Source organism: Thalassophryne amazonica, chromosome 12 (genome assembly GCF_902500255.1).
Source record: "Thalassophryne amazonica chromosome 12, fThaAma1.1, whole genome shotgun sequence".
Lineage (NCBI taxonomy): Eukaryota > Metazoa > Chordata > Actinopteri > Batrachoidiformes > Batrachoididae > Thalassophryne > Thalassophryne amazonica.
The window spans coordinates 101150436-101175652 of NC_047114.1; the positions used below are offsets into that span (position 1 = coordinate 101150436).

The 25217-nt window shown below is 45.5% G+C and overlaps 1 protein-coding gene across 1 annotated transcript; it reads left to right on the forward strand.

Moving 5' to 3' along the window:
• Nucleotides 1-4692: 4692 nt before the first annotated feature.
• On the forward strand, nucleotides 4693-23536 carry LOC117521665 (cytochrome P450 7B1-like). The gene is made up of 6 exons (XM_034182993.1): nucleotides 4693-4788; nucleotides 9324-9460; nucleotides 10723-11343; nucleotides 19744-19950; nucleotides 22145-22323; nucleotides 22920-23536. The coding sequence occupies exons 1-6, from the start codon at nucleotides 4715-4717 to the stop codon at nucleotides 23226-23228; spliced, it is 1527 nt and encodes a 508-aa protein (XP_034038884.1). The 5' UTR covers nucleotides 4693-4714; the 3' UTR covers nucleotides 23229-23536.
• Nucleotides 23537-25217: the final 1681 nt, after the last annotated feature.

Here is a 25217-nt window from a genome sequence, read left to right on the forward strand (position 1 = left end):
CTGGTTACAGCAGGATGAATATGTTAGTTTAAATGAGTCAACACCCCCGAGTCACACTAACTGTCAGAATGCTCGCAGCACGGGCCGAGGCGGAGGATTAGCAGCAATCTTCCATTCCAGCTTATTAATTAATCAAAAACCCAGACAGAGCTTTAATTCATTTGAAAGCTTGACTCTTAGTCTTGTCCATCCAAATTGGAAGTCCCAAAAACCAGTTTTATTTGTTGTTATCTATCGTCCACCTGGTCGTTACTGTGAGTTTCTATGTGAATTTTCAGACCTTTTGTCTGATTTAGTGCTTAGCTCAGATAAGATAATTATAGTGGGCAAATTTAACATCCACACAGATGCTGAGAATGACAGCCTCAACACTGCATTTAATCTATTATTAGACTCAATTGGCTTTGCTCAAAATGTAAATGAGTCCACCCACCACTTTAATCATATCTTAGATCTTGTTCTGACTTATGGTATAGAAACTGAAGACTTAACAGTATTCCCTGAAAACTCCCTTCTGTCTGATCATTTCTTAATAACATTTACATTTACTCTGATGGACTACCCAGCAGTGGGGAATAAGTTTCATTACACTAGAAGTCTTTCAGAAAGCGCTGTAACTAGGTTTAAGGATATGATTCCTTCTTTATGTTCTCTAATGCCATATACCAACACTCTGATATAATACTCTGTAAGTGAGATAGAGTATCACGTCAATAGTTTTACATCCTCATTGAAGACAACTCTGGATGCTGTAGCTCCTCTGAAAAAGAGAGCTTTAAATCAGAAGTGCCTGACTCCGTGGTATAACTCACAAACTCGCAGCTTAAAGCAGATAACCCGTAAGTTGGAGAGGAAATGGTGTCTCACTAATTTAGAAGATCTTCACTTAGCCTGGAAAAAGAGTCTGTTGCTCTATAAAAAAGCCCTCCGTAAAGCTAGGACATCTTACTACTCATCACTAATTGAAGAAAATAAGAACCCCAGGTTTCTTTTCAGCACTGTAGCCAGGCTGACAAAGAGTCAGAGCTCTATTGAGCCGAGTATTCCTTTAACTTTAACTAGTAATGACTTCATGACTTTCTTTGCTAAAAAATTTTAACTGTTAGAGAAAAAATTACTCATAACCATCCCAAAGACGTATCGTTATCTTTGGCTGCTTTCAGTGATGCCGGTATTTGGTTAGACTCTTTCTCTCTGATTGTTCTGTCTGAGTTATTTTCATTAGTTACTTCCTCCAAACCATCAACATGTCTATTAGACCCCATTCCTACCAGGCTGCTCAAGGAAGCCCTACCATTATTTAATGCTGCGATCTTAAATATGATCAATCTATCTTTATTAGTTGGCTATGTACCACAGGCTTTTAAGGTGGCAGTAATTAAACCATTACTTAAAAAGCCATCACTTGACCCAGCTATCTTAGCTAATTATAGGCCAATCTCCAACCTTCCTTTTCTCTCAAAAATTCTTGGAAGGGTAGTTGTAAAACAGCTAACTGATCATCTGCAGAGGAATGGTCTATTTGAAGAGTTTCAGTCAGGTTTTAGAATTCATCATAGCACAGAAACAGCATTAGTGAAGGTTACAAATGATCTTCTTATGGCCTCAGACAGTGGACTCATTTCTGTGCTTGTTCTGTTAGACCTCAGTGCTGCTTTTGATACTGTTGACCATAAAATTTTATTACAGAGATTAGAGCATGCCATAGGTATTAAAGGCACTGCGCTGCGGTGGTTTGAATCATATGTATCTAATAGATTACAATTTGTTCATGTAAATGGGGAGTCTTCTTCACAAACTAAGGTTAATTATGGAGTTCCACAAGGTTCTGTGCTAGGACCAATTTTATTCACTTTATACATGCTTCCCTTAGACAGTATTATTAGAAAGCATTGCTTAAATTTTAATTGTTATGTAGATGATACCCAGCTTTATCTGTCCATGAAGCCAGAGGACACACACCAATTAGTTACACCGCAGGAATGTCTTACAGACATAAAGACATGGATGACCTCTAATTTCCTGCTTTTAAATTCAGATAAAACTGAAGTTATTGTACTTGGCCCCACAAATCTTAGAAACATGGTGTCTAACCAGATCCTTACTCTGGATGGCATTACCCTGACCTCTAGTAATACTGTGAGAAATCTTGGAGTCATTTTTGATCAGGATATGTCCTTCAATGCGCATATTAAGCAAATATGTAGGACTGCTTTTTTGTATTAACGCAATATCTCTAAAATCAGAAAGGTCTTGTCTCAGAGTGATGCTGAAAAAGTAATTCATGCATTTATTTCCTCTAGGCTGGACTATTGTAATTCATTATTATCAGGTTGTCCTAAAAGTTCCCTGAAAAGCCTTCAGTTAATTCAAAATGCTGCAGCTAAAGTACTAACGGGGACTAGAAGGAGAGAGCATATCTCACCCATATTGGCTTCTCTTCATTGGCTTCCTGTTAATTCTAGAATAGAATTTAAAATTCTTCTTCTTACTTATAAGGTTTTGAATAATCAGGTCCCATCTTATCTTAGGGACCTCATAGTACCATATCACCCCAATAGAGCGCTTCACTCTCAGACTGCAGGCTTACTTGTAGTTCCTAGGGTTTGTAAGAGTTGAATGGGAGGCAGAGCCTTCAGCTTTCAGGCTCCTCTCCTCTGGAACCAGCTCCCAATTCAGATCAGGGAGACAGACACCCTCTCTACTTTTAAGATTAGGTTTAAAACTTTCCTTTTTGCTAAAGCTTATAGTTAGGGCTGGATCAGGTGACCCTGAACCATCCCTTAGTTATGCTGCTATAGACTTAGACTGCTGGGGGGTTCCCATGATGCACTGAGTGTTTCTTTCTCTTTTTGCTCTGTATGCACCACTCTGCATTTAATCATTAGTGATCGATCTCTGCTCTCTTCCACAGCATGTCTTTTTCCTGGTTCTCTCCCTCAGCCCCAACCAGTCACAGCAGAAGACTGCCCCTCCCTGAGCCTGGTTCTGCTGGAGGTTTCTTCCTGTTAAAAGGGAGTTTTTCCTTCCCACTGTCGCCAAGTGCTTGCTCACAGGGCGTCGTTTTGACCGTTGGGGTTTTTCTGTAATTATTGTATGGCTTTTGCCTTACAGTATAAAGCGCCTTGGGGCAACTGTTTGTTGTGATTTGGCGCTATATAAATAAAATTGATTTGATTTGATTTATGTTAATGAGACCCAGACTAAGGACCTCAGTGTGGTTGACAGTTGGACTGTTTGGGTTTGGGGTGGTTCCAGAGTAGCATATATAGGATGCCTGGAATTAGGTTTAGGTTTGAGACATTCCACTTGAGTTGTAGGTTGCAGACACGAAATATACGATATTGCTGGAACAGCCAATGGGCCATCCTCAATTTCAGCATCATCCAGTGTCGTACTGGGTATTCAGTTTGCAAAACATATCCCTCTATGATTTTTATGGACACGTCTACGGAAGCAGGCCACAGTCTCAATTTGATGAATTTCCCTCCCTGCCACATCAACTGGATGTAGATCCTGTTCCAGATCTATCATGTCACTGTTTGATGTCTTAGGCCCGCCCCTTTGACTGACATCGTTCTTTCTGACAGTTTTCAAGTTTTCCTGCTGTCAGACTTTGTGGTGATTTTGAACGTCTGAACATCTGCTTGATGTGAAATAAAGCTTTTTTGAAATATCGGATTGTGTTAAATGACTTTCTGTGGGTGGGGGGTGGGGGGGTACAGAACACGTTCTTCTACAGTGTGTTAGTTAGTCCTGTTTTGGACCTGGTCCTTTGTGGACTTACAAAGATGTGCAGGTCAGGTGTGTGTGTCTCTCCCCTGTCCACGGTCAGCCCCCCTCTTGCACTATGACCCATATGTGACCCTTAATGGGCAAATACTGGATTTGAAGTCCAGAGGTCACCTGAGGCCGCCATCCATGTTCTTTTAAAGCAACAGGAACATTTCATCACATTTATGGTCTGAATTTCCTCCCAGCGTTCTTCAGGTGGTTTTTGATGCAGAACTTTACTTTTTTTTGTTTGACAAAAAAAAAAACCTGAATTTTGATGATGATTATTTATTTTATTTGTCATTGTACATACATACATCAAAATCTGTCCTCTGCATTTTTCTGTCCGAATCACAGTCATACAAAGGAGAAAGCAGCGGATTCGAAATAAGGAGCGGACCCTAAGTAAGGAACATACCCTAAGTAAGGAGTGGTCCCTAAGTAAGGAGCGGACCCGAAATAAGGACCTGTTGTCAGGCCCTAAAGAGTTCCAGGGAGATGTACTTCCTGGAACTGTTAGGATTTGTTGGGGTTGTGATGAATTTTTCCAGCAGTTTGGTGGTTAATAGTTGAGGAATCTGTTTGTTCTTCTGACAGGCTGTTGCTCAATCAGCTTCAGGTTGCTGTGTGTGTGTGTGTGTGTGTGTGTGTGTGTGTGTGTGTGTGTGTGTGTGTGTGTGTGTGTGTGTGTGTGTGTGTGTGTGTGTGTGTGTGTGTGTGTGTGTGTGTGTGTGTGTGTGAAAAATGTCCTCCAGCTGTGAGAAAACCTAAAAGTGGAAACTCCTCACAGCCACGTGACTAAACAAGATAAATATAAAAGTCTGTATCAGGATGGTCAAAGAACATGAACTTTGACAGCCTGTTTCTGAGTTCCTCTGAGTTTTGCACTGAGGGGCCTCCATATCGGTTTCAGATCGGATCCAGCTCCTCATCCTCAGACATGGTGTCGCTGCTCCTGCTGCTCCTCCTCAGCCTCCTCTCGGTGCTGCTCCTCCTGCTATGCTCCAGGAGAAGGTAAAAAAACACCAACCAAACCAAACTTTAATGTGATTCGCTCCAAATTTCTGACGAGTCAAAACGATTCATGATTTTATTGTTTGTAGAATATTTGTGTTTGTAGAATATCTGTGATGGTTGGAGACGAGCCGTCTTTATGTAAGGGTCCCATCTTGTGGAGTGGGACTGTTGGAGACAAGCTGTCTTTATTTAGGGGTCCCGTCTCACTGGACTGTTACTGTTGGAGATGAGCTGAAGACATGAATAAGCGACATACGAGGTCTGTCCATAAAGTATAGGTCCTTTTTATTTTTTTCAAAAACTATATGGATTTCATTCATATGTTTTTACGTCAGACATGCTTGAACCCTCGTGCGCATGCGTGAGTTTTTCCACGCCTGTCGGTGACGTCATTCGCCTGTGAGCACTCCTTGTGGGAGGAGTCGTCCAGCCCCTCGTCGGAATTCCTTTGTCTGAGAAGTTGCTGAGAGACTGGCGCGTTGTTTGATCAAAATTTTTTCTAAACCTGTGAGACACATCGAAGTGGACACAGTTCGAAAAATTAAGCTGGTTTTCAGTGAAAATTTTAACAGCTGATGAGAGATTTTGAGGTGATTCTGTCGCTTTAAGGGCTTTTCACGGTGCGAGACGTCGTGCAGCGCTCTCAGGCAGCGTCATCAGCCTGTTTCAAGCTGAAAACCTCCACATTTCAGGCTCTATTGATCCAGGACGTCGTGAGAGAACAGAGAAGTTTCAGAAGAAGTCGGTTTCAGCATTTTATCCGGATATTCCACTGTTAAAGGAGATTTTTTTAATGAAAGACGTGCGGACGGGTCCGCGCGTCGGGACGCAGCCGACGCGGTGCGGCGGCACAGGAAAAACACCTCCGTGTTGATAACCATTTGTAAAATCCAGGCGGCTTTTGATGGCTTTCAGTGGAGTGAGTATATGAGAAATTGTTTAACAGGCAGGACATGTTCCAACTTGTCCTTAAGGCTTCCAACAGAGGTGTTTTTCCTGTGGCGGAGCGTCGCGGCGGCTGCATCCCGACGCGTGGATCCGTCCGCACATCTTTCATTAAAAAAATCTCCTTTAACAGTGGAATATCCGGATAAAATGCTGAAACCGACTTCTTCTGAAACTTCTCTGTTCTCTCACGACGTCCTGGATCAATAGAGCCTGAAATGTGGAGGTTTTCAGCTTGAAACAGGCTGATGACGGCGCCTGAGAGCGCTGCATGACGTCTCGTACCGTGAGAAGTCCTTAAAGCGACAGAATCACCTCAAAATCTCTCATCAGCCGTTAAAATTTTCACTGAAAACCAGCTTAATTTTTCTAACTGTGTCCACTTCGATGTGTCTCACAGGTTTAGAAAAAATTTTGATCAAACAACGCGCCAGTCTCTCAGCAACTTCTCAGACAAAGGAATTCCGACGAGGGGCTGGACGACTCCTCCCACAAGGAGTGCTCACAGGCGAATGACGTCACCGACAGGCGTGGAAAAACTCACGCATGCGCACGAGGGTTCAAGCATGTCTGACGTAAAAACATATGAATGAAATCCATATAGTTTTTGAAAAAATAAAAACGACCGTTACTTTATTGACAGACCTCGTATTCCCAGTTGGTCTTTCACTGGTTTGGTACTAACAACTCGAGGACTCACTGTGAAAATATCTGTGTACAGATCTGCCAGTATGCTGTGCAGCAGTCTCACGGATGTTGAAGGTCACTCGCTACTGAAGTGAAGACATGTTTGCTGCTATGTGAAAAGAGGCTGTGGAAATAATAATAATATAAAAAACAGTAAGAAAAGTGTGGACAGTGAACACACAGACTTACAGAATGATGTCCAGGAGCTGCATCTGGTCAATATTATTGTCCCAGCTGGATCCACTGTCTTCTCCTCCCGGGACTGACCAGTGTACAATACTCTGCTGGCCGTGCTCCGGGATCCTCTGGAAATGCTCCACGAGCTATCAACAGTTTACCAAGGACAACCCAATAAAACAAACTTACTGCCAATGTGGTCTTCAAAAAAAAAGGAAAAACACAAAAAATCCGGTTTATGGACTCCTCCAGCACCGGACAATACTCATCCAGCCCACTGACGTGCGTGCATGGAGGGTCAGCTCACTATGAAGAGGCAACTCTTAACATGGATGTGTCCTTGAACAAATGAAATGTGGATGTGTCCTTGACCAGGTGAAATGTAGAGGTGTCCTTGACCAGGTGAAACATGAACGTGTCATTGACCAGGTGAAATGTGAGCGTGTCATTGACCAGGTGAAACGTGGACATGGCCTTGACCAGGTGAAATGTGGATGCATCCTTCTTCTTGCATCTGAGTGTTGTAAAGCTCATCCAACAACGTTGGCCAGGTGTTGAATCCATCTCTCCATATCACCATCTATGGTTGTAAGGTCATGATGGGTGGGGGGAGGGCAAAGGATCTTCCATTCACCCAGTATGTGAGCAACAGTCTGGGCCTTCGCTCCGCACTCACAGGAAGCTGATGGTTTCAGCCCCCATCACTCCGGCTCTGAAACGATTTAAGGTTACCCACAGAACCTGAGTGTGCGGCTGTGTTAGGGGCTACCGTTAGCTGGGCAGGGTGATGGTTTTGAGCCCACTCTTAGTTCCAGACCTCTATGTTTTCGTAGTTGCAGCTATGGAGAGTTGCTGACTGGTGGTAGAAGAGTCAAAAGGATTTCAGGCGTTGAGGGCCAAGGCTTTGAGGATCTGGGACTAGACTGTGTCAAGGATGTTGTTCATTTGCCCTGCTGGGATATTTTGTATGTTGCACATTCCCTTCTTAGTTTGGCCAGAGCATTTCCTGCAGCCACTGGAAGGAGATGTGTGGGGGTGGGATAAGGCAGCCAGTTATGATCCGCAGTGTGTCGTTCAACACATCCAGCTTGGTGGTGTGGACACTTCGGCTCCAAACGGGGGCAGCATACTCTGCAGCGCTAAAAATGGTTGCAAGAGTGCCAGTGCGAAGAGTTGTCGCGTTTGCACCCCAAGTTGAACCCACCAGGCATCGAATAAGATTATTACGGGCGGACACTTAGATCTTCAACATGATGTTTGTAAGTCAATTGCCGATCCAAATTCACTCCAAGATATTTAGGATGTGGGTTGTGTGGGAGTGTGGTTCCATAGAATTTGATGTTTAATTGTCACAGAGCTTCCTGGTTGTTCAAGTGGAGGGGGTTGAGGTTGTTTTATCTGTGCTCAGCTTGAGTCAGCTTGAGCTCAGGTTTGAAGAAAATCAGCTAGGTATTCCATGTCTGTGGATAATGTCTTCTCCACACTTTGCCAACTATTACTTGAGTGTAGTAATGCTAGGTCGTCCGTATAGCCATATTGAAGTGAGGTAGTGTTCAGTAGATCGCTGATGTAGATATTAAAGAGCATTGGTGATAGTGCCGAACACGGTTTGACATAATGTAATGATAATTGAACAGGCACGATGTGGCCTTGACCACGTGAAATGCGGGTGTGGCCTTGACCAGGTGAAATTTGGGCATGGCCTTGACCAGGTGAAACGCGGGCATGGCCTTGACCAAGTGAAACGCGGGCGTGGCCTTGACCAGCTGAAACGCAGGTGTGGCCTTGACCAGGTGAAACGCGAACGTGGCCTTGACCAGGTGAAACGCGAACGTGGCCTTGACCAGGTGAAACGTGGATGTGCCCGTGACCAGGTGACACGCGGACATGTCCTTGACCAGGTGACATGAGGATGTGTCATTGACCTTCTCCAGCTGATGTGGTCCTCAGTACTGAGTTTCCTGCACCATGTCAAGAGGCGCACATGGCCTGGACACCATGTTCCGGCTGATGCTCCCTCACGGTGTCAGTGACCTCAACCTTCATCTAAGTCTCACTAAGTCACTGTTGGTTTAGCACAAAGTCAAAACTGGGTTGACGGATGTTCTGTGCTGAAGATCATTAAGAAAGGGGAGGGATCACTGTGATGTAGGTAATCCTCACTAACTAGTCCTCTGTTCTGCATACCAATGGGTTTTTAACCCCAGCCCTCTGAACCCCTAACCTGCATGTGTTCTATCTCTTCTCTGAACAGACACCTTTAGGAGCCAGTCAGTGTTTGGCAGAGCATGGAGAGATGGAACACGTGCAGGTTGGGGAGGTTGCAGAGGATCAGGGTCAGGAAGCCCTTATGGGGCATCGCTCCTCATAAAACTACCTGGTTCTTTCTGAATGTTCAGCTGCAGGTTGTCACCTCAAACAGTTGTTTAATCTCCTCATGTGGTACCGCTGAGGTCCAGACTGGCTTTGGGCTATTTAGAGGAAAAATGTTCTGATAGGTGATTGGATTTCAAACAGAAAGCATCCAGCATTTTTCAAGTTCCGATAGACGGGTGACCAAAATGCCACCCAGACAGCAAAGACCAGCCCAGAGACCCAATCCGACAACCACTGGAGCCCCGCCCCTTTCTATGTGGTGTTTACATGTTCTCCTCCAGCATTATTAAAAAAAACCTTCACACTTGAGTCATGATTGATTGATTGATTGATATGTACTCTTGCAGAAGAGATGGTGAACCGCCGCTCATCACAGGCTGGATTCCTTTCCTGGGAAAAGTTGTGGAGTTCGGAAAAGATGCTCACAAATTCCTTGAAGAACAAAAGAGTGAATTTGGGGACGTGTTCACGGTGCTGATCGCAGGTCGGTCTTTGATTTCAGTTTGTTTTTGTCTCGTAAACTGATGCTGGTCCGAGGATTAGGAATGAAAGTTGTTCTGAAACAGGACTTGATTATGTCGGAATTGTGAATTTGTAGTTTAAAATTCTTTATTTTCTGTCCATCACTAACTCGGCGTGTCGCTATCCACATAACGTCATTGTATTGCTCATGTTTACATCACATGATGACATCACATCCTGTTTGGCTTCTTTGGGATGTACAGTACTGAGAAAAACGGAGGTAGCATTTGCATTAATATGTTTCAAATGAACATGATGCAGCGATTACGTAGCACGTCACACAGCCTTCTGAGACATCTTATTAGAGACTGGTGACACCTGCTGGTCAAATAATACATAACACAGGTAGCCTGATAGAGCAGGCATGACGTTGCTGATGTCTGTTGGACTAATAACGTATAACACATGTAGCCCGATAGAACAGGCAGGACGTTGCTGACATCTGCTGGACAAATAACATATACCACAGGTAGCCCGATAGAACAGACACGACGTTACTGACGTCTGCTGGACTAATAACGTATAACACATGTAGCCCGATAGAACAGACGCGACGTTACTGACGTCTGCTGGACGAATAATGTAAAACATATGTAGCCCGATAGAGCAAGCACGGCGTTACTGACGTCTGCTGGTCAAATAGCGTATAACAGTTGTAGCCTGATAGAACAGGCAGGATGTTGCTGACATCTGCTGGACAAATAACGTATAACACAGGTAGCCCAATAGAACAGGCATGACATTACTGATGTCTGCTGGACAAATAACGTATTACACACGTAGCCCGATAGAACAGGCACGACGTTGCTGACATCTACTGAACAAATAACATATACCACAGGTAGCCCGATAGAACAGGCACGACATTACTGACGTCTGCTGGACAAATAACGTATAACAATTGTAGCCCGATAGAACAGGTACGACATTGCTGATGTCTGCTGGACAAATAACATATAACACACGTAGCCTGATAGAACAGGCACAACGTTACTGACGTCTGCTGGTCGAATAACATATAACACACATACCCCGACAGAACAGGCACGTTACTGATGCCTGCAGGACACATAACGTATAACACACATAGCCCGATAGAACAGGCATGATAGTTTGACATATTGTAATGCTAATTGATTTTAATGAGCCAATCAGATGATAAATGTGCAAGTTTGGGGTTCCTGGGTCAAGGGGAGGTTCACTCTGTCATTCCTTCCTGTGCAGGTCAATACATGACGTTCATCATGAACCCGTTACTGTATCCCAGCATCATCAAACACGGCCGGCAGCTTAATTTCGACGAGTTCTCGGGAAAGGTGGCTCCCTTCACCTTTGGCTACCCGCCCGTCCTCAGCAGCAGGTTTCCCGGCCTGCCGCAGCAGATGGCTCGCTCTTTCCAGCTCCTCCAGGCGGAAAACCTCACTACCCTGACAGACAGCATGATGGGAAACCTGATGCAGGTTTTCCGGGAGGATCACTTGACTGAGGGTCCGATGGCAGAATTGGAGGAGGGTGGCTGGAGGACATCCAGCATCTACCAGTTCTGTAATTCAGTCATGTTTGAAGCCACGTTTCTGACTCTGTACGGCAAACCGGCATCTGGCGGCCGCCACAGTGGAATAGCAGAACTGATCCAGGACTTTGTCAAGTTTGACAACAAGTTTCCACTGCTGATTGCTCAAATCCCCATTTGGCTGCTAGGACAGACCAAAGTCATCCGCCAGAGGCTGATCAACTACTTCCTGCCACACAGGATGTCTCGTTGGACCAACACCTCCCAGTTCATCGGATGGCGAGCGGAGGTGTTCGAGCAATACGAGGTGCTGACAGAGGTCGATAAAGCAGGTGAGATGTTTGAGTTTGTACAGATGAACTTCTTCATCCCGGCTGTTTGAGGTTCAACTTCACTCTTTCTCCACTTTGTCAGTAGTCAGTGACCCCACGCATGCTCTCTGAACCGTGGCTCAGTGACCCCACGCACGCTCTCTGAACCGTGGCTCAGTGACCCCACACGTGCTCTCTGAACAGTGGCTCAGTGACTCCATGTGTGCTCTCTGAACCGTGGCTCAGTGTCCCCACGCACGCTCTCTGAACCATGGCTCAGTGTCCCCACGCGCACTCTCTGAACCGTGGCTCAGTGACCCCACGCGCGCTCTCTGAACCGTGGCTCAGTGACCCCACGCGCGCTCTCTGAACCGTGGCTCAGTGACCCCACGCGTGCTCTCTGAACCGTGGCTCAGTGACCCCACGCGCGCTCTCTGAACCGTGGCTCAGTGTCCCCACGCGCGCTCTCTGAACTGTGGCTCAGTGTCCCCACGCGTGCTCTCTGAACCGTGGCTCAGTGACCCCACGCGCGCTCTCTGAACCGTGGCTCAGTGACCCCACGCGTGCTCACTGAACCGTGGCTCAGTGAACCCACGCGCGCTCTCTGAACCGTGGCTCAGTGACCCCATGCTAGGGACATGAATCGTACAACAACTCACGATTCAATTCGATTCCGATTCTTGGGGTGACAATTCGATTCAGAATCAATTTTTGATTGAAAGAGCTCTGAGAAATAGATATATTACTTAAAAATGTTTATGTTTAAGAAAATGCAGCTTTACAAGGTTAATCAAGTGATTCTAGATGTAAATTTACTTATCTGCTTTGCTCGTTCAGAGTTGGCTGGCAGTTGAGTGAAGCGCTGGTCAGTAGTCAACAGATAACGCTGCTCCCCTCTTTTAGCTCCGGGTGATGACGTAGCATGTTGGCTTGCAGATTTGAAGTGCTTCAGAAGTACATGACTTTCATTTTGCAGATTTTACACACTGCATAAGTCATGTCAAGCTCCTTCTTACGCAGCAAATAATAAAATCCAAAATGCGCCCAAACATTTGCCTTCAGCAAAGACGGTGCTGGCTGAATTAAATCTTCGTCCGCCATGCTAAGCTGCAGCTCACTAATGTTTGAAGCACGACAGACCCCACCACACACACACCCCCCACCCCCACCTCACGGGGATGCTGTAGTACAGATGCTGTTGCCTGACAAACAGTACACGTAGCGAGTAAACAAGAAAATGTTTTAACAAAATGCTTTTTAAAAATCGATTCTTGGACATTTTGGATCAATTCAGAATCGTAATAAATAAGAATCGCAAGTCGGACGTGAATCGATTTTTTTCTGGCACCCCTACTCCATGCACAGTCTCTGAACCTCATGTAACCATGGTGCTCTGATTGCTTACTCTGTCTTTTATGATGAAATATAACCCCAATGCCAATGAAGTTGGGACGTTGTGTAAAATGTAAATACAAACAGAATACAATGATTTGCAAATCCTCTTCAACCTTTATTCAATTAAATACACCACAAAGACAAGATATTTAATGTTCAAACATAAACTTTATTGTTTTTGTGCAAATATTTGCTCATTTTGAAATGGATGCCTGTAACACGTTTCAAAAAAGTTGAGACGGGGCAACAAAAGACTGGGAAAGTTGATGAATGCACAAAAAACACCTGTTTGGAAACAGGTGAGTGTCATGATTGGGTATAAAGGGGCATCCCCAAAAGGCTCAGCCGTTCACAAGCAAAGATGGGGCGAGGATCACCACTTTGTGAACAACTGCATGAAAAAATAGTCCAACAGCTTAGGAACAATGTTTCTCAACGTTCAATTGTAAGGAATTTAGGGATTCCATCATCTACAGTCCATAATATAATCAGAAGATTCATAGAATCTGGAGAACTTTCTACACGTAAGCAGCAAGGCCGAAAACCATTGAATGTCCGTGACCTTCAATCCCCCAGACGGCACTGCATTAAAAACTGTCATCATTGTGTAAAGGATCTTACTGCGCGGGCTCAGGAACACTTCAGAAAACCATTGTCAGTTAATACAGTTCGTTGCTACAACTACAAGTGCAAGTTAAAACTCTACCATGCAAAGTGAAAGCCAAACATCAACAACATCCAGAAACGCCGCCGCCTTCTCTGGGCCCGAGCTCATTTGAAATGGACAGACACAATGAGTGAGTGTTGTTAGAAGGAAAGGTGATGTAACACAGTGGTAAACATACCACTGTCCCAGCTTTTTAGAAACGTGTTGCAGGAATACATTTCAAAATGAGCAAATGTCTGCACAAAAACTATAAAGTTTCAGTTTGACCATTAAATATCTTGTCTTTGTGGTGTATTCAATTGAATATAGGTTGAAGAGGATTTGCAAATCATTGTACTGTGTTTTTATTTACATTTTACACAATGTCCCAACTTCATTGGAATTGGGGTTGTAATGCTGAATTTATGTGGAAATGATTGTTGTACAAAAGATTCAGATATGTGTCACTAAGACAGCTGATGACTGGAGGCAGTTTGAAAGAGAAACAAGGTGATAATCGGTCAACTGTGGCTAATGACACATGCGCAGTGAAGGCAGGGCAGAGGGGGGACCATTCAGTTAGTGACACTGGCTCTGCTCTCTCATGGTTGCAGTCCTACTTGACTGCAACACACAGAGCCGGATCAAGCTTTTTTAGCTTTTGCAAATGTTTCCCCTCTTTGCATCTCTTCTAATGAGTGGCAACATGGGAGCCTCTAAACAACTCTCAAATGACCTGAAAACAAAGATTGTTCAACATCATGGTTTAAGGGAAGGATACAAGAAGCTATCTCAGAGATTTCAGCTGTCCGTTTCCACTTTGAGGAACATAGCGAGGAAATGGAAGACCACAGGCACAGTAGTAGTTAAGGCCCTAAGTGGCAGGCCAAGAAAAATCTCTGATAAGCTGAAGTGAAGGATGGTGAGAACATAGTCAACCCACAGACCTGCTCCAAAGACCTACAACATGATCTTGCTGCAGATAGTGTCTCTGTGCATCGTTCAACTTTACAGGGCACTTTGCACAAAGAGATGCTGTATGATGCTGTAATGCAGAGGAAGCCTTTTCTGCGTACACACCACAAACAGAGTCGCTTGAGGTATGCTAAAGCACATTTGAACAAGCCAGCTTCATTTTGGAATAAGGTGCTGTGGACTGATGAAACTAAAATTGAGTAATTTAGACATAACAAGGGGCGGTATGCATGGCTGAAAAAGAACACAGCATTCCAAGAAAAACACTTGCTACCCACAGTAAAATTTGGAGGTGGTTCCATCATGCTGTGGGGCTGTGTGGCCAGTGCAGGTACTGGGAATCGTGTTAAAGTTGAGGGTCACATGGATTCCAGTCAATATCAGAAGATTCTTGAGAACAATGTTTATGAATCAGTGACAAAGTTGAAGTTGCACCAGGCTGGATCTTTCAACAAGACAATGACCCTAAACACTGCTCAAAATCTACTAAGGCATTCATGAAGAGGAACAAGTACAATGTTCTGGAATGGCCATCTCAGTCCCCAGACCTGAATATTATTGAAAATCTGTGTGTGTGTCAGAAGATGTGACAATGTGATTGAGGAGATTCTCGAAGTATTCCTTCCACCACCCAACAACATCCCCAGTCAGGGTCAACAACTCCCCACTCGCACTATAGACAGTGTTGGCGGAGAGCTGCTTCTGCCTTCTGAGGCGTCAGACTGTTTGCCAGAGTTTCTTTGAGGCCGACAAATAGTCCTCCTCCATGGTCTCCCCGAACTCCTCCCAGACCCAAGTTTTTGCCTCTGTGACCACACAAGCTGCAGTACGCTTGGCCTGATGGTACCTGTCAGCTGCCTCCGGGGTCCCACTTACCAACAATGACAAGTAGGACTTCTTCTTCAGCTTAACGGCATGCCTTACTTCCAGCGTCCACCACCGGGTTCTGGGATTGCCGCTGCGACAGACACCAGAGACCTTGTGACCACAGCTATGGGCGGCCGCATTGACAATGGGGGTGGAGAACATGGTCCACTCAGACTCCATGTCTCCAACCTCCCCCGGGATCTGGGAGAAGCTCTCCCGGAGGTGGGAGTTGAAGACCGCGTTGACACAGGGTTCCGCCAGTCGATCCCAGCAGACCCTGACGATATGTTTGGGCCTGCCATGTCTGACCGGCTTCTTCCCCTCCCAGCGGATCCAACTCACCACCAGGTGGTGGTGGGTCGACAGCTCAGCCCCTCTCTTTACCTGAGTGTCCAACATGTCACCGAAGGCAAGTTGATATGATGACAAAGTCGATCATCGACCTCCGACTCAGGGTGTCCTGGTGCCATGTCCACTTATGGACTAGCTGGTTTACTAGCTGGTTTTGTAATTTAACGGTTAAATCAAAAACTCAAATATTAAATCTGATTAAGATATCAGTCAATCAATTTTATTTATATAGCGCCAAATCACAACAAACAGTTGCCCCAAGGCGCTTTATATTGTAAGGCAAGGCCATACAATAATTACGTAAAAAACCCAATGGTCAAAACGACCCCCTGTGAGCAAGCACTTGGCGACAGTGGGAAGGAAAAACTCCCTTTTAACAGGAAGAAACCTCCAGCAGAACCAGGCTCAGGGAGGAGCAGTCTTCTGCTGGGAGTTGGGGCTGAGGGAGAGAACCAGGAAAAAGACATGCTGTGGAGGGGAGCAGAGATCAATCACTAATGATTAAATGCAGAGTGGTGCATACAGCGCAAAAAGAGAAAGAAACAGTGCATCATGGGAACCCCCCAGCAGTCTAAGTCTATAGCAGCATAACTAAGGGATGGTTCAGGGTCACCTGATCCAGCCCTAACTATAAGCTTTAGCAAAAAGGAAAGTTTTAAGCCTAATCTTAAAAGTAGAGGGGGTGTCTGTCTCCCTGATCCGAATTGGGAGCTGGTTCCACAGGAGAGGAGCCTGAAAGCTGAAGGCTCTGCCTCCCATTCTACTCTTACAAACCCTAGGAACTACAAGTAAGCCTGCAGTCTGAGAGCGAAGCGCTCTATTGGGGTGATATGGTACTATGAGGTCCCTAAGATAAGATGGGCCCTGATTATTCAAAACCTTATAAGTAAGAAGAAGAATTTTAAATTCTATTCTAGAATTAACAGGAAGCCAATGAAGAGAGGCCAATATGGGTGAGATATGCTCTCTCCTTCTAGTCCCCGTCAGTACTCTAGCTGCAGCATTTTGAATTAACTGAAGGCTTTTCAGGGAACTTTTAGGACAACCTGATAATAATGAATTACAATAGTCCAGCCTAGAGGAAATAAATGCATTAATTAGTTTTTCAGCATCACTCTGAGACAAGACCTTTCTAATTTTAGAGATATTGCGTAAATGCAAAAAAGCAGTCTTACATATTTGTTTAATATGCGCTTTGAATGACATATCCTGATCAAAAATTAATCTAAGATTTCTCACAGTATTACTAGAGGTCAGGGTAATGCCATCCAGAGTAAGGATCTGGTTAGACACCATGTTTCTAAGATTTGTGGGGCCAAGTACAATAACTTCAGTTTTATCTGAGTTTAAAAGCAGGAAATTAGAGGTCATCCATGTCCTTATGTCTGTAAGACAATCCTGCAGTTTAGCTAATTGGTGTGTGTCCTCTGGCTTCATGGATAGATAAAGCTGGGTATCATCTGCGTAACAATGAAAATTTAAGCAATGCCGTCTAATAATACTGTCTAAGGGAAGCATGTATAAAGTGAATACAATTGGTCCTAGCACAGAACCTTGTGGAACTCCATAATTAACCTTAGTCTGTGAAGAAGATTCCCCATTTACATGAACAAATTGTAATCTGTTAGATAAATATGATTCAAACCACGCCAGACCAACCAAGCCAGATAGCTGGCAAAATCATGGGTATGGTGGTACCTGTAACTCCCCAAGAGTTGTTTGAACAGGCAGTTCTCAGAGGTGCTGACAATATTTTAACAGATGAGTCTCATGTTCTGCACTCTGAATATACTTTACTTAACTCAGGAAGGAGGTACAGGGTTCCTCTTTGAAAATACAATCGATATAAATATTCATTTATTCCATTATCAGGGAAGCTCATAAATCAGCAGATAGTTCAGGGAAGATAGCTTAAGGGTATGTATTGCGGAATTTGCACAAAGATGTTAATAATGTTGTGTATTTATATTTTATTCTTTGACTTACTGTGTTGTTTTTAATGTATGGGTGCTATGTACTGGATGTGTTGTTGTGTAGCAGACTCTGTCCAAGGCAAATTTCTCCTTAGGGAGACAAATAAAGACACTTTGACTTTGACTTTGACACCCTTGTGGTCGAACATGGTGTTCGTGATGGACAAACTGTGGCTAGCACAGAAGTCCAACAACTGAACATCACTCGGGTTCAAATCAGGGAGGCCGTGCTTCCCAATCACCCCCCCTCCAGGTCTCACTGTCGTCGCAACGTGGGCGTTGAAGTCTCCCAGGAGAACAATGGAGTCCCCAGTCGGAGCACTATCTAGTACCCCTCCCAGGGACTACAAGAAAGTTGGGTACTCTGCACTGCCGCTTGGCCCATAGGCCGAGACAACAGTGAGAGACCTGTCCCCAGCCCGAAGGCGTAGGGACACAATCCTCTCGTTCACCGTGGTGAACTCCAACACATGACGACTGAACTGGGGAGCAATAAGCAATGCTACCTCAGCTCGCTGCCTCTCCCCGTGGGCAATGCCAGAAAAGTGGAGCATCCAGCCCCTCTCCAGGAGTTGGGTACCAGAGCCCAAGCTGTGCGTGGAGGAGAGGCCGACTATCTCTAGTCGGTACCTCTCAACCTTCCGCACAAGCTCAGGCTCCTTCCCCCCCAGCGAGGTGACATTCCACGTCCCAACAGCCAGAGGATGTGTGCGCGGACTGGGCCGCCGGGCCACCCGCCCTCAACTGCCACCCAGTCCTCTCTGCACTTGACCCCCATGGCCCCCTCTGCAGGTGGTGAACCCACAAGAGTGCGGGCCCACATCGCTCTTTCGGGCTGAGCCCGGCCAGGCCCCGTGGGCCACCCGATAATGGGGTGGGCGTGAGCAAGCCACAACCCCAGGCCTGGCTCCAGGGTGGGGCCCCGGCTCTGCTATACCGGGCGACGTCTCGGTCCTTGATTTCATGTCGGTCATGTGAGCTTCTGAAGTACCCTTAGTCTGACCTGTCACCTCAGACCTGTGTGCCATGGGAGACCCTACCAGGGGCACGAAGCCCCCAACAACATAGCTCATAGGATCATCCGGGTACGCAAACTCCCCCACCACGATAAGGTGGCAGTTCGAGGGGGAGTTTATAGTCAAATTCTTAAAAATTGACCATAATGGAGACTGTATGTCTCCATTATGGTCAATTATTAAGAAATACAATCTTTCTTTTCATTGTTATGCAGATGATGTCCAGATCTACCTGCCTTTAATATCAAAATCCAGTGGCTCCACACAGCTTGACTGTCTAAATGATGTTAAGTCCTAGATGACCATAAACTTTATGAATTTCAATGAGAACAAGACTGAAATAAAATGTTTGGATGTGGTCCATCAGAGTCTCCTGCTGGGTTTCTGGCCCCCAAACATCTGATCATCATTGAAACATCTTGGTGTCATATTTGATGACAGGCTGAAGTTTGAGAGTTCAGTTGTGAAAAACAGCTTTTTTCCATTTGAGGATTTGATCAGAAGTTAAAGGGTACCTGCCATGTAGCCATCATGAGGCTGTAACCAAAAGCTGTTCTTAGCACACGACTGGATTCCTGTAACTCAGCGTGTGTTGACCCAGACAAGTCGCTCCTGAGCTCATCCATGTCTCCGCCCCTCTCAGAGCGCTGAGATCAGCAAATCAGCTGCTACTGGTCACCACAAAAATGAGGCTAAAAACGGAAGGCACCTCGTAGGGTGTGGAGCAACCTGCCCTGGCACATCCGCTCTGCCGGATCCATGGGGGTCTTTAAAGACACACCTCTGACCTCTGCCTTTTAATCAAGTTTAAGTGGACTTCATTTTATTCTGTTATGTATTTGATTGTAATTGCTGCATTTTATTGATGATCTTGTTTTAATGTGATCAACACTTTGGTCGACCCCCCCCCCCCCCCCCCCCTCCCCAGCCAGCTGTTTTAAATGTGCTCTATAAATACAGCTTGAGATATAAACCAGGGGCCTGCAGGGGGCACTCTACACCACCACGTGGGCTACCTGCCCCCAGAAACACCCCCAAGCTCATGGTAACTTGAGTCACGACAGAGGAAGTGTTCAGAGGTTCTACAAGTCAGGCACGAGTCCAAAACCAAGTCAGTGAGATGAGACAGAACAGGAACCTGGGTTCACATTGTCCCATCCAGGTTAGCGTCAGCTGTGTCTTATTCTGTCTCTGGCAGCTCATCACTTCGCCATGCTGTGGGCGTCAGTGGGGAACACGATCCCGGCCGCCTTCTGGGTCGTGTACTACCTGGTGAGCCACCCCGAGGCTCTGGATGTCGTCCATCAGGAGATCCGTGACGTCCTGAAGCTCAGCGGCATTGACTTCAGCAGCGACAGGGACATAAGACTGGGCAGGGAGCAGCTGGACCAGCTCCAGTACCTGGGTACGTATCCGCTAGTCCTAGAGTCCAAAAGACACACAGCAAGTGTCTCCATGGAACAAATGGATTTGGACAAGTTCTTCACACTCTGCAGTCACTAGTCTTCTGAAAGCTTATCTTTGGAAGATTGTCTTGCATCAGTGAGAAGTTGGATGTCGAACAACCTCCTATTTTTAAAATCTGATGAGACTGAAATGATGGTTCTTGGTCCAGTGAGACATCGGCATCAATTTGACCAGTTAACGCTCAGCGTAGGCTCGTGTGTCATACATCACACTGACAAAGTGATGAACCTTGGGGTAATTTTTGATCCTACATTGTCCTTTGGCCTCCACATTAGAAATATTACTAGGACTGCTTCCTTCCACCTGCGAAATATAGCGAAGATTCATCCCATCCTGTCTATGGCTGATGCTGAGACCCTGATCCATGTGTTTGTCTCTTCTGGATTGGACTACTGCAATGTTCTATTTTCTGGTTTACTGCAGTCCAGCATTAGAGCTCTCCAATTGGTTCAAAATGCTGCAGCCAGACTTTTGACACGAAGCAGTAAGTTTGACCACATTACACCCATTTTGGCATCTCTTCACTGGCTTCCTGTCCCAGTGAGATCAGATTTTAAGGTTCTGCTGCTGACCTACAAAATTGTTCACTCACTGGCACCTCCCTACTTTGCTGACCTAACTAAACCCTACGTACCGGCCCGGGCTCTCCATTCGCAGGATGTGGGACTTTTTGTTCTTAGGATGAAAAAAAAGTCAGCGGGTCAAAGAGCCTTCTCTTACCGCCCCTGCTCTGTGGGACAGTCTGCCTGTGTCACTGAGGCAGTCTGATTCTGTGGACATTTTTAAGTCTATAGCTCAAAATGTATTTGTTTTCCCATGCTTTTTTATTGTGCTATTTGCGTTTTATTTCTTTTATTTTAATTGTGTCTTTTAAATTGCAGCTTTTAATCTTTTAATTCTTTTTTATCTGTTTTTAAATTTTTATGTGAGGTGCCTTGAGACAATGTTGTGAGTTGGCGTGGTATAAATTGAATAAATTGAATTATCTGGACAGTGTGAGTCCAAGTGAGACACACCCCGAAACAGAAGGACACGAACAAGATGTTTAAGAAAGGTGGAATATTTCAAACAAGAAGTTTATACTTACGATCTTGTTGTCAAGTATTTGAAATTCTGCAGGAAGCTTGTCGTGCATACACAGCTTGTCTTGGTGGCTCCCCTCATTAATGTCCAGCATGTGTCCAGTTTGTCTTTGTGGCAGCTCCCCTCATTAATGTCCAGTGTGTGTTCGGTTTGTCTTGGTGGCTTCCCTCATTAATGTCCAGTGTGTGTCTCCAGTTTGTCTTGGTGGCTCCCCTCATCAATGTCCAGCATGTGTCCATAGTTCATCTTGGTGGTTCCCCTCATTAATGTCCAGTGTGCGTGCGTCCAGTTTGTCTTGGTGGCAGCTCCCCTCATTAATGTCCAGTGTGTGTCTACAGTTTGTCTTGGTGGCTCCCCTCATTAATATCCAGTGTGCGTCCACAGTTTGTCTTGGTGGCTCCCCTCATTAATCTCCAGCGCCTGCCCATAGTTTGTCTTGCTGGCTCCCCTCATTAATATCTAGCGTGTGTCCACAGTTTGTCTTGTGGCGGCTGCCCTCATTTATGTCCAGCATTTGTCCACAGTTTGTCTTGGTGGCTCCCCTCATTAATGTCCAATGTGTGTCCACAGTTCCCTTGGTGGCGCCACTCATTAATGGCCGGCGCGTGTCCACAGTTGTCTTGGTGGCTCCCCTCAATGTCCAGCGTGTGTCCACAGTTTGTCTTGGTAGTTCCCCTCATTAATGTCCACTGTGCATCAATAGTTTGTCTTGGTGGCTCCCCTCACAAATGTCCAAGGTGCATCTATTTTGTCTTGGTGGTTCCCTCACTAATGTCAGCGTGTGTCCACAGTTCATCTTGGTGGCTACCCTCATTAATGTCCGGCGCGTGTCCACAGTTGTCTTGGTAGCTCCCCTCAATGTCCAGCGTGTGCCCACAGTTTGTCTTGGTAGTTCCCCTCATTAATGTCCACTGTGCATCAATAGTTTGTCTTGGTGGCTCCCCTCACAAATGTCCAGGGTGCATCAAGTTTGTCTTGGTGGTTCCCCTCAATAATGTCCAGTGTGTGTCCACAGTCCATAAACCTGCTGGTCTGCTTTGCATCAACAGAGAGCGCCATCAACGAGAGTCTCCGCCTGTCATCCGGCTCCATGAACATCCGGGTGGCTCAGGAGGACTTCAGGCTGCGTCTGGACAGCTCGCGCTCGGTGGACGTCAGGAAAGGTGACATCATTGTGCTCTACCCGCAGACCGTCCACATGGACCCTGAAATCTACGAGGACCCGCAGGTCAGAACCCAAACAGCCGATCCCGTCTTCACTGATGTCTCACTGACTTTAAGGTCTCTGAAGGTTTTGTTTTCAACTTTTTATTGAAATATTTAAAAGAAACCAGAAAACTGCAAACACAAATAACGTCCACAAGTCACATTTATTTATTTATTTATTTATTTGTGGATTTCCACGTTTATCTCTTTATTTACTTTGTTGACACATTTCATCGTTGTTATTTCTGTTTATGAATTTCTTAATTTTCTTTATTTATAAATTTCTTCACATTGGTTGTGAAAATCGATGTTTCCTTAAAGTTTTGATTCGTTCGCGCTCACTAACCCACCAGGTGTGTTCAGCCAATCACACGCTGGCACATTGATTCTTGAGTTGTGGGCGGAGCCATTAGAGGGTGAGAATGTGATGGACAGGTCATCTGACAGTCAGCCATTAGTCTCTGGACCCGAGGACAACAGGAAGTCAAAAAAGGGGCGGGGCTAAGAGGACGTCCTTCCTGACTTCTGGTTTTGACTTGAAGACATTTCTCGTGATGTTTGTTTTTATGTCTTTTTGCTGTCAGTAATGAGACGCTGGACTCGTTTGTGTGTAAACAGATGTTCCGGTTCGACCGCTTCATGCAGGACGGCAAAGACAAGACGGACTTCTACAAGGACGGCCAGAGGCTGAGGTACTACCTGATGCCGTTCGGCTCGGGCGCATCCATGTGTCCCGGCCGCCACTTCGCCATCAACGAGATGAAGCAGTTCCTGTGCCTGCTGCTGCTCTACTTCCAGCTCCAGCTGGAGGACGGTCAGACCCCGGCGGGTCTGGACCACAGCCGAGCCGGGTTGGGCATCCTGCTGCCCAGCCACGACGTTCGCTTCCGGTACCGGCGGCGTGACGTCACGTCGCAGCAGGAGTGATTGTTTCCCGCTCGCGAGCTGAGTTCTGAACGTTGTGTGAAAGTGATGAAGCGACGGCGAGGCAACGCCGTGTTCAGCCAAACAAACAGGAACCTTTAATTCAGGTTCAGGGGTTTCACGTGTGAAGGTTCCTCTGTGATGTCTGAACCAGAAGGAAGGTTCCACGTCCTGGATCCAAACCAAAAGAGTTCATAAAACATCCTGTCAGAACATTTTCAGAAATCAGTGAACCCCTTAGCAGCTCGCTGGCTCAGAAGTATTTGGACAGTAACATTTTGGCTTCTCCATAAATTTGTAGTGTTAGATAATATCTGTACTAATTCCTTGTTTGATGTTAGTTATCAAGTTTTGACTTTAGTTATCTGTTTAGAAGAGCCTGAAACCTGGTTTAAGGGTTCAACATAAGAGTTAAGTTTCACTTCCATCATGCATGCACAAGGAGGGCACCCCCTGTCTGTCGGGAACCAGTAAGATTAAGATCATGAGACTAAAACACACCCACTGTAACGCCCACATTGTCTCGTTAAAGGTATTGTGGGACTCGTGTTCATGGTCCTTCACAGGATGGAGTCCGTCTGCGGGGAGCCGAGCCTGGTTTCAATCAATTCAAACTGAGGAATACAGTATTTAGTCAGTCCCGATTCTCCTACTTAGAAAGATGAGAGACGTCTGTGTGATGTATTTAAGATTGCACCTCCAAGCACCGGTACGCACGACTGACTGAGCGCGAGTTATCGTGTTAGCCATATAGCATGTGGAGTTGCCCTGCGTGTTGCTCTTTAGTAAAGATGCTAAATTCATTGGTTGTCAAGCCTCATTAATATAATATGGTGTCAGAAGACAAAGCAGACAAAGATGGCACAGTTTCAACCACCGCAGATCCTGAGTTTGCATGGAAATCTAGCGGAAAATTGGAGAAACTGGCTGCAATGCTTTGAACTTTTCTGTACTGCTAGCGGCATAGCCGAAAAGTCAGAGAAAGTACAGTGTGCGACATTTCTTCACGTGGCAGGAGATGAGACAATAAAAGTATGCAACACCTTTCATTTTGCTGAAGATGAACGAGACAAAATTGCTGTGCTAAAGAAGAACTTTCAAGATTATTGTGAACCAAGAAAAAACTTACCTTATATACGGCACATGTTGTGCCGTATATAAGGTACTGGTACTCTGGTACTCTGGTGGACTGATTCAGGACTGGGATCCCCCCCACGATGGACAGATAAGGCCTGTTGATGGTGCCAAGGGGGTCCTTCCGGGCTGTCTGTCTGGACACTGGACACATCCAAGTCTCAGCTGTTGTCTGTTGTGATTTGTTTCTTGTTATGACTGTTTTTTTGTGGTATGGGTTTTTCTTTTTTTTTTTTTTGCTCTCCAGTGGTGCTGCGTGACTTCAACACAGCACCACATCGATTGTCTGTTTCCAAAAACCACAAACTTAGTTTTGGAAACAGACAATCGAAATCCCCATCTGTCAGCCCAGCCAAGAACCTTATCTAACGCACACTGCATTTGACTAAATAGGTGTGTAACATTATTGCCCCTTTTCCAAAGGGCCCCATCATCCGCAAATAAAGATCTGCCAAAACTACCATCAACAACATCAAAGATATGATTAACCGTGACATTGAAAAGGACAGGACTGATAATGCTGCCATGAGGGGTCCCATTGTCAACAAGAAAGGCATCAGAAAAACATTTACCCACTCTAACCTGAACACTTCTAGCATTCAAGAAGTGTTTAATCCAGTTCAGCTTCCTCCCTTTTATACCTGCATCAAAAAGTTTTATTATAAGACCTTCCCTCCAGAGCATATCATATGCCTTTTCATTATCCAGAAAAACTGTCAACACAGCTTCACGATTGCTCAGCAGTTTCTTAATATCAATATCTAAAACCAACACAGAATCCATTGGTGCTCTCCCAAGCCTAAAACCATTTTGGGAAGGTGAAAAATATCCCCCCCCCCCCCACACCCCCCGCTCCAG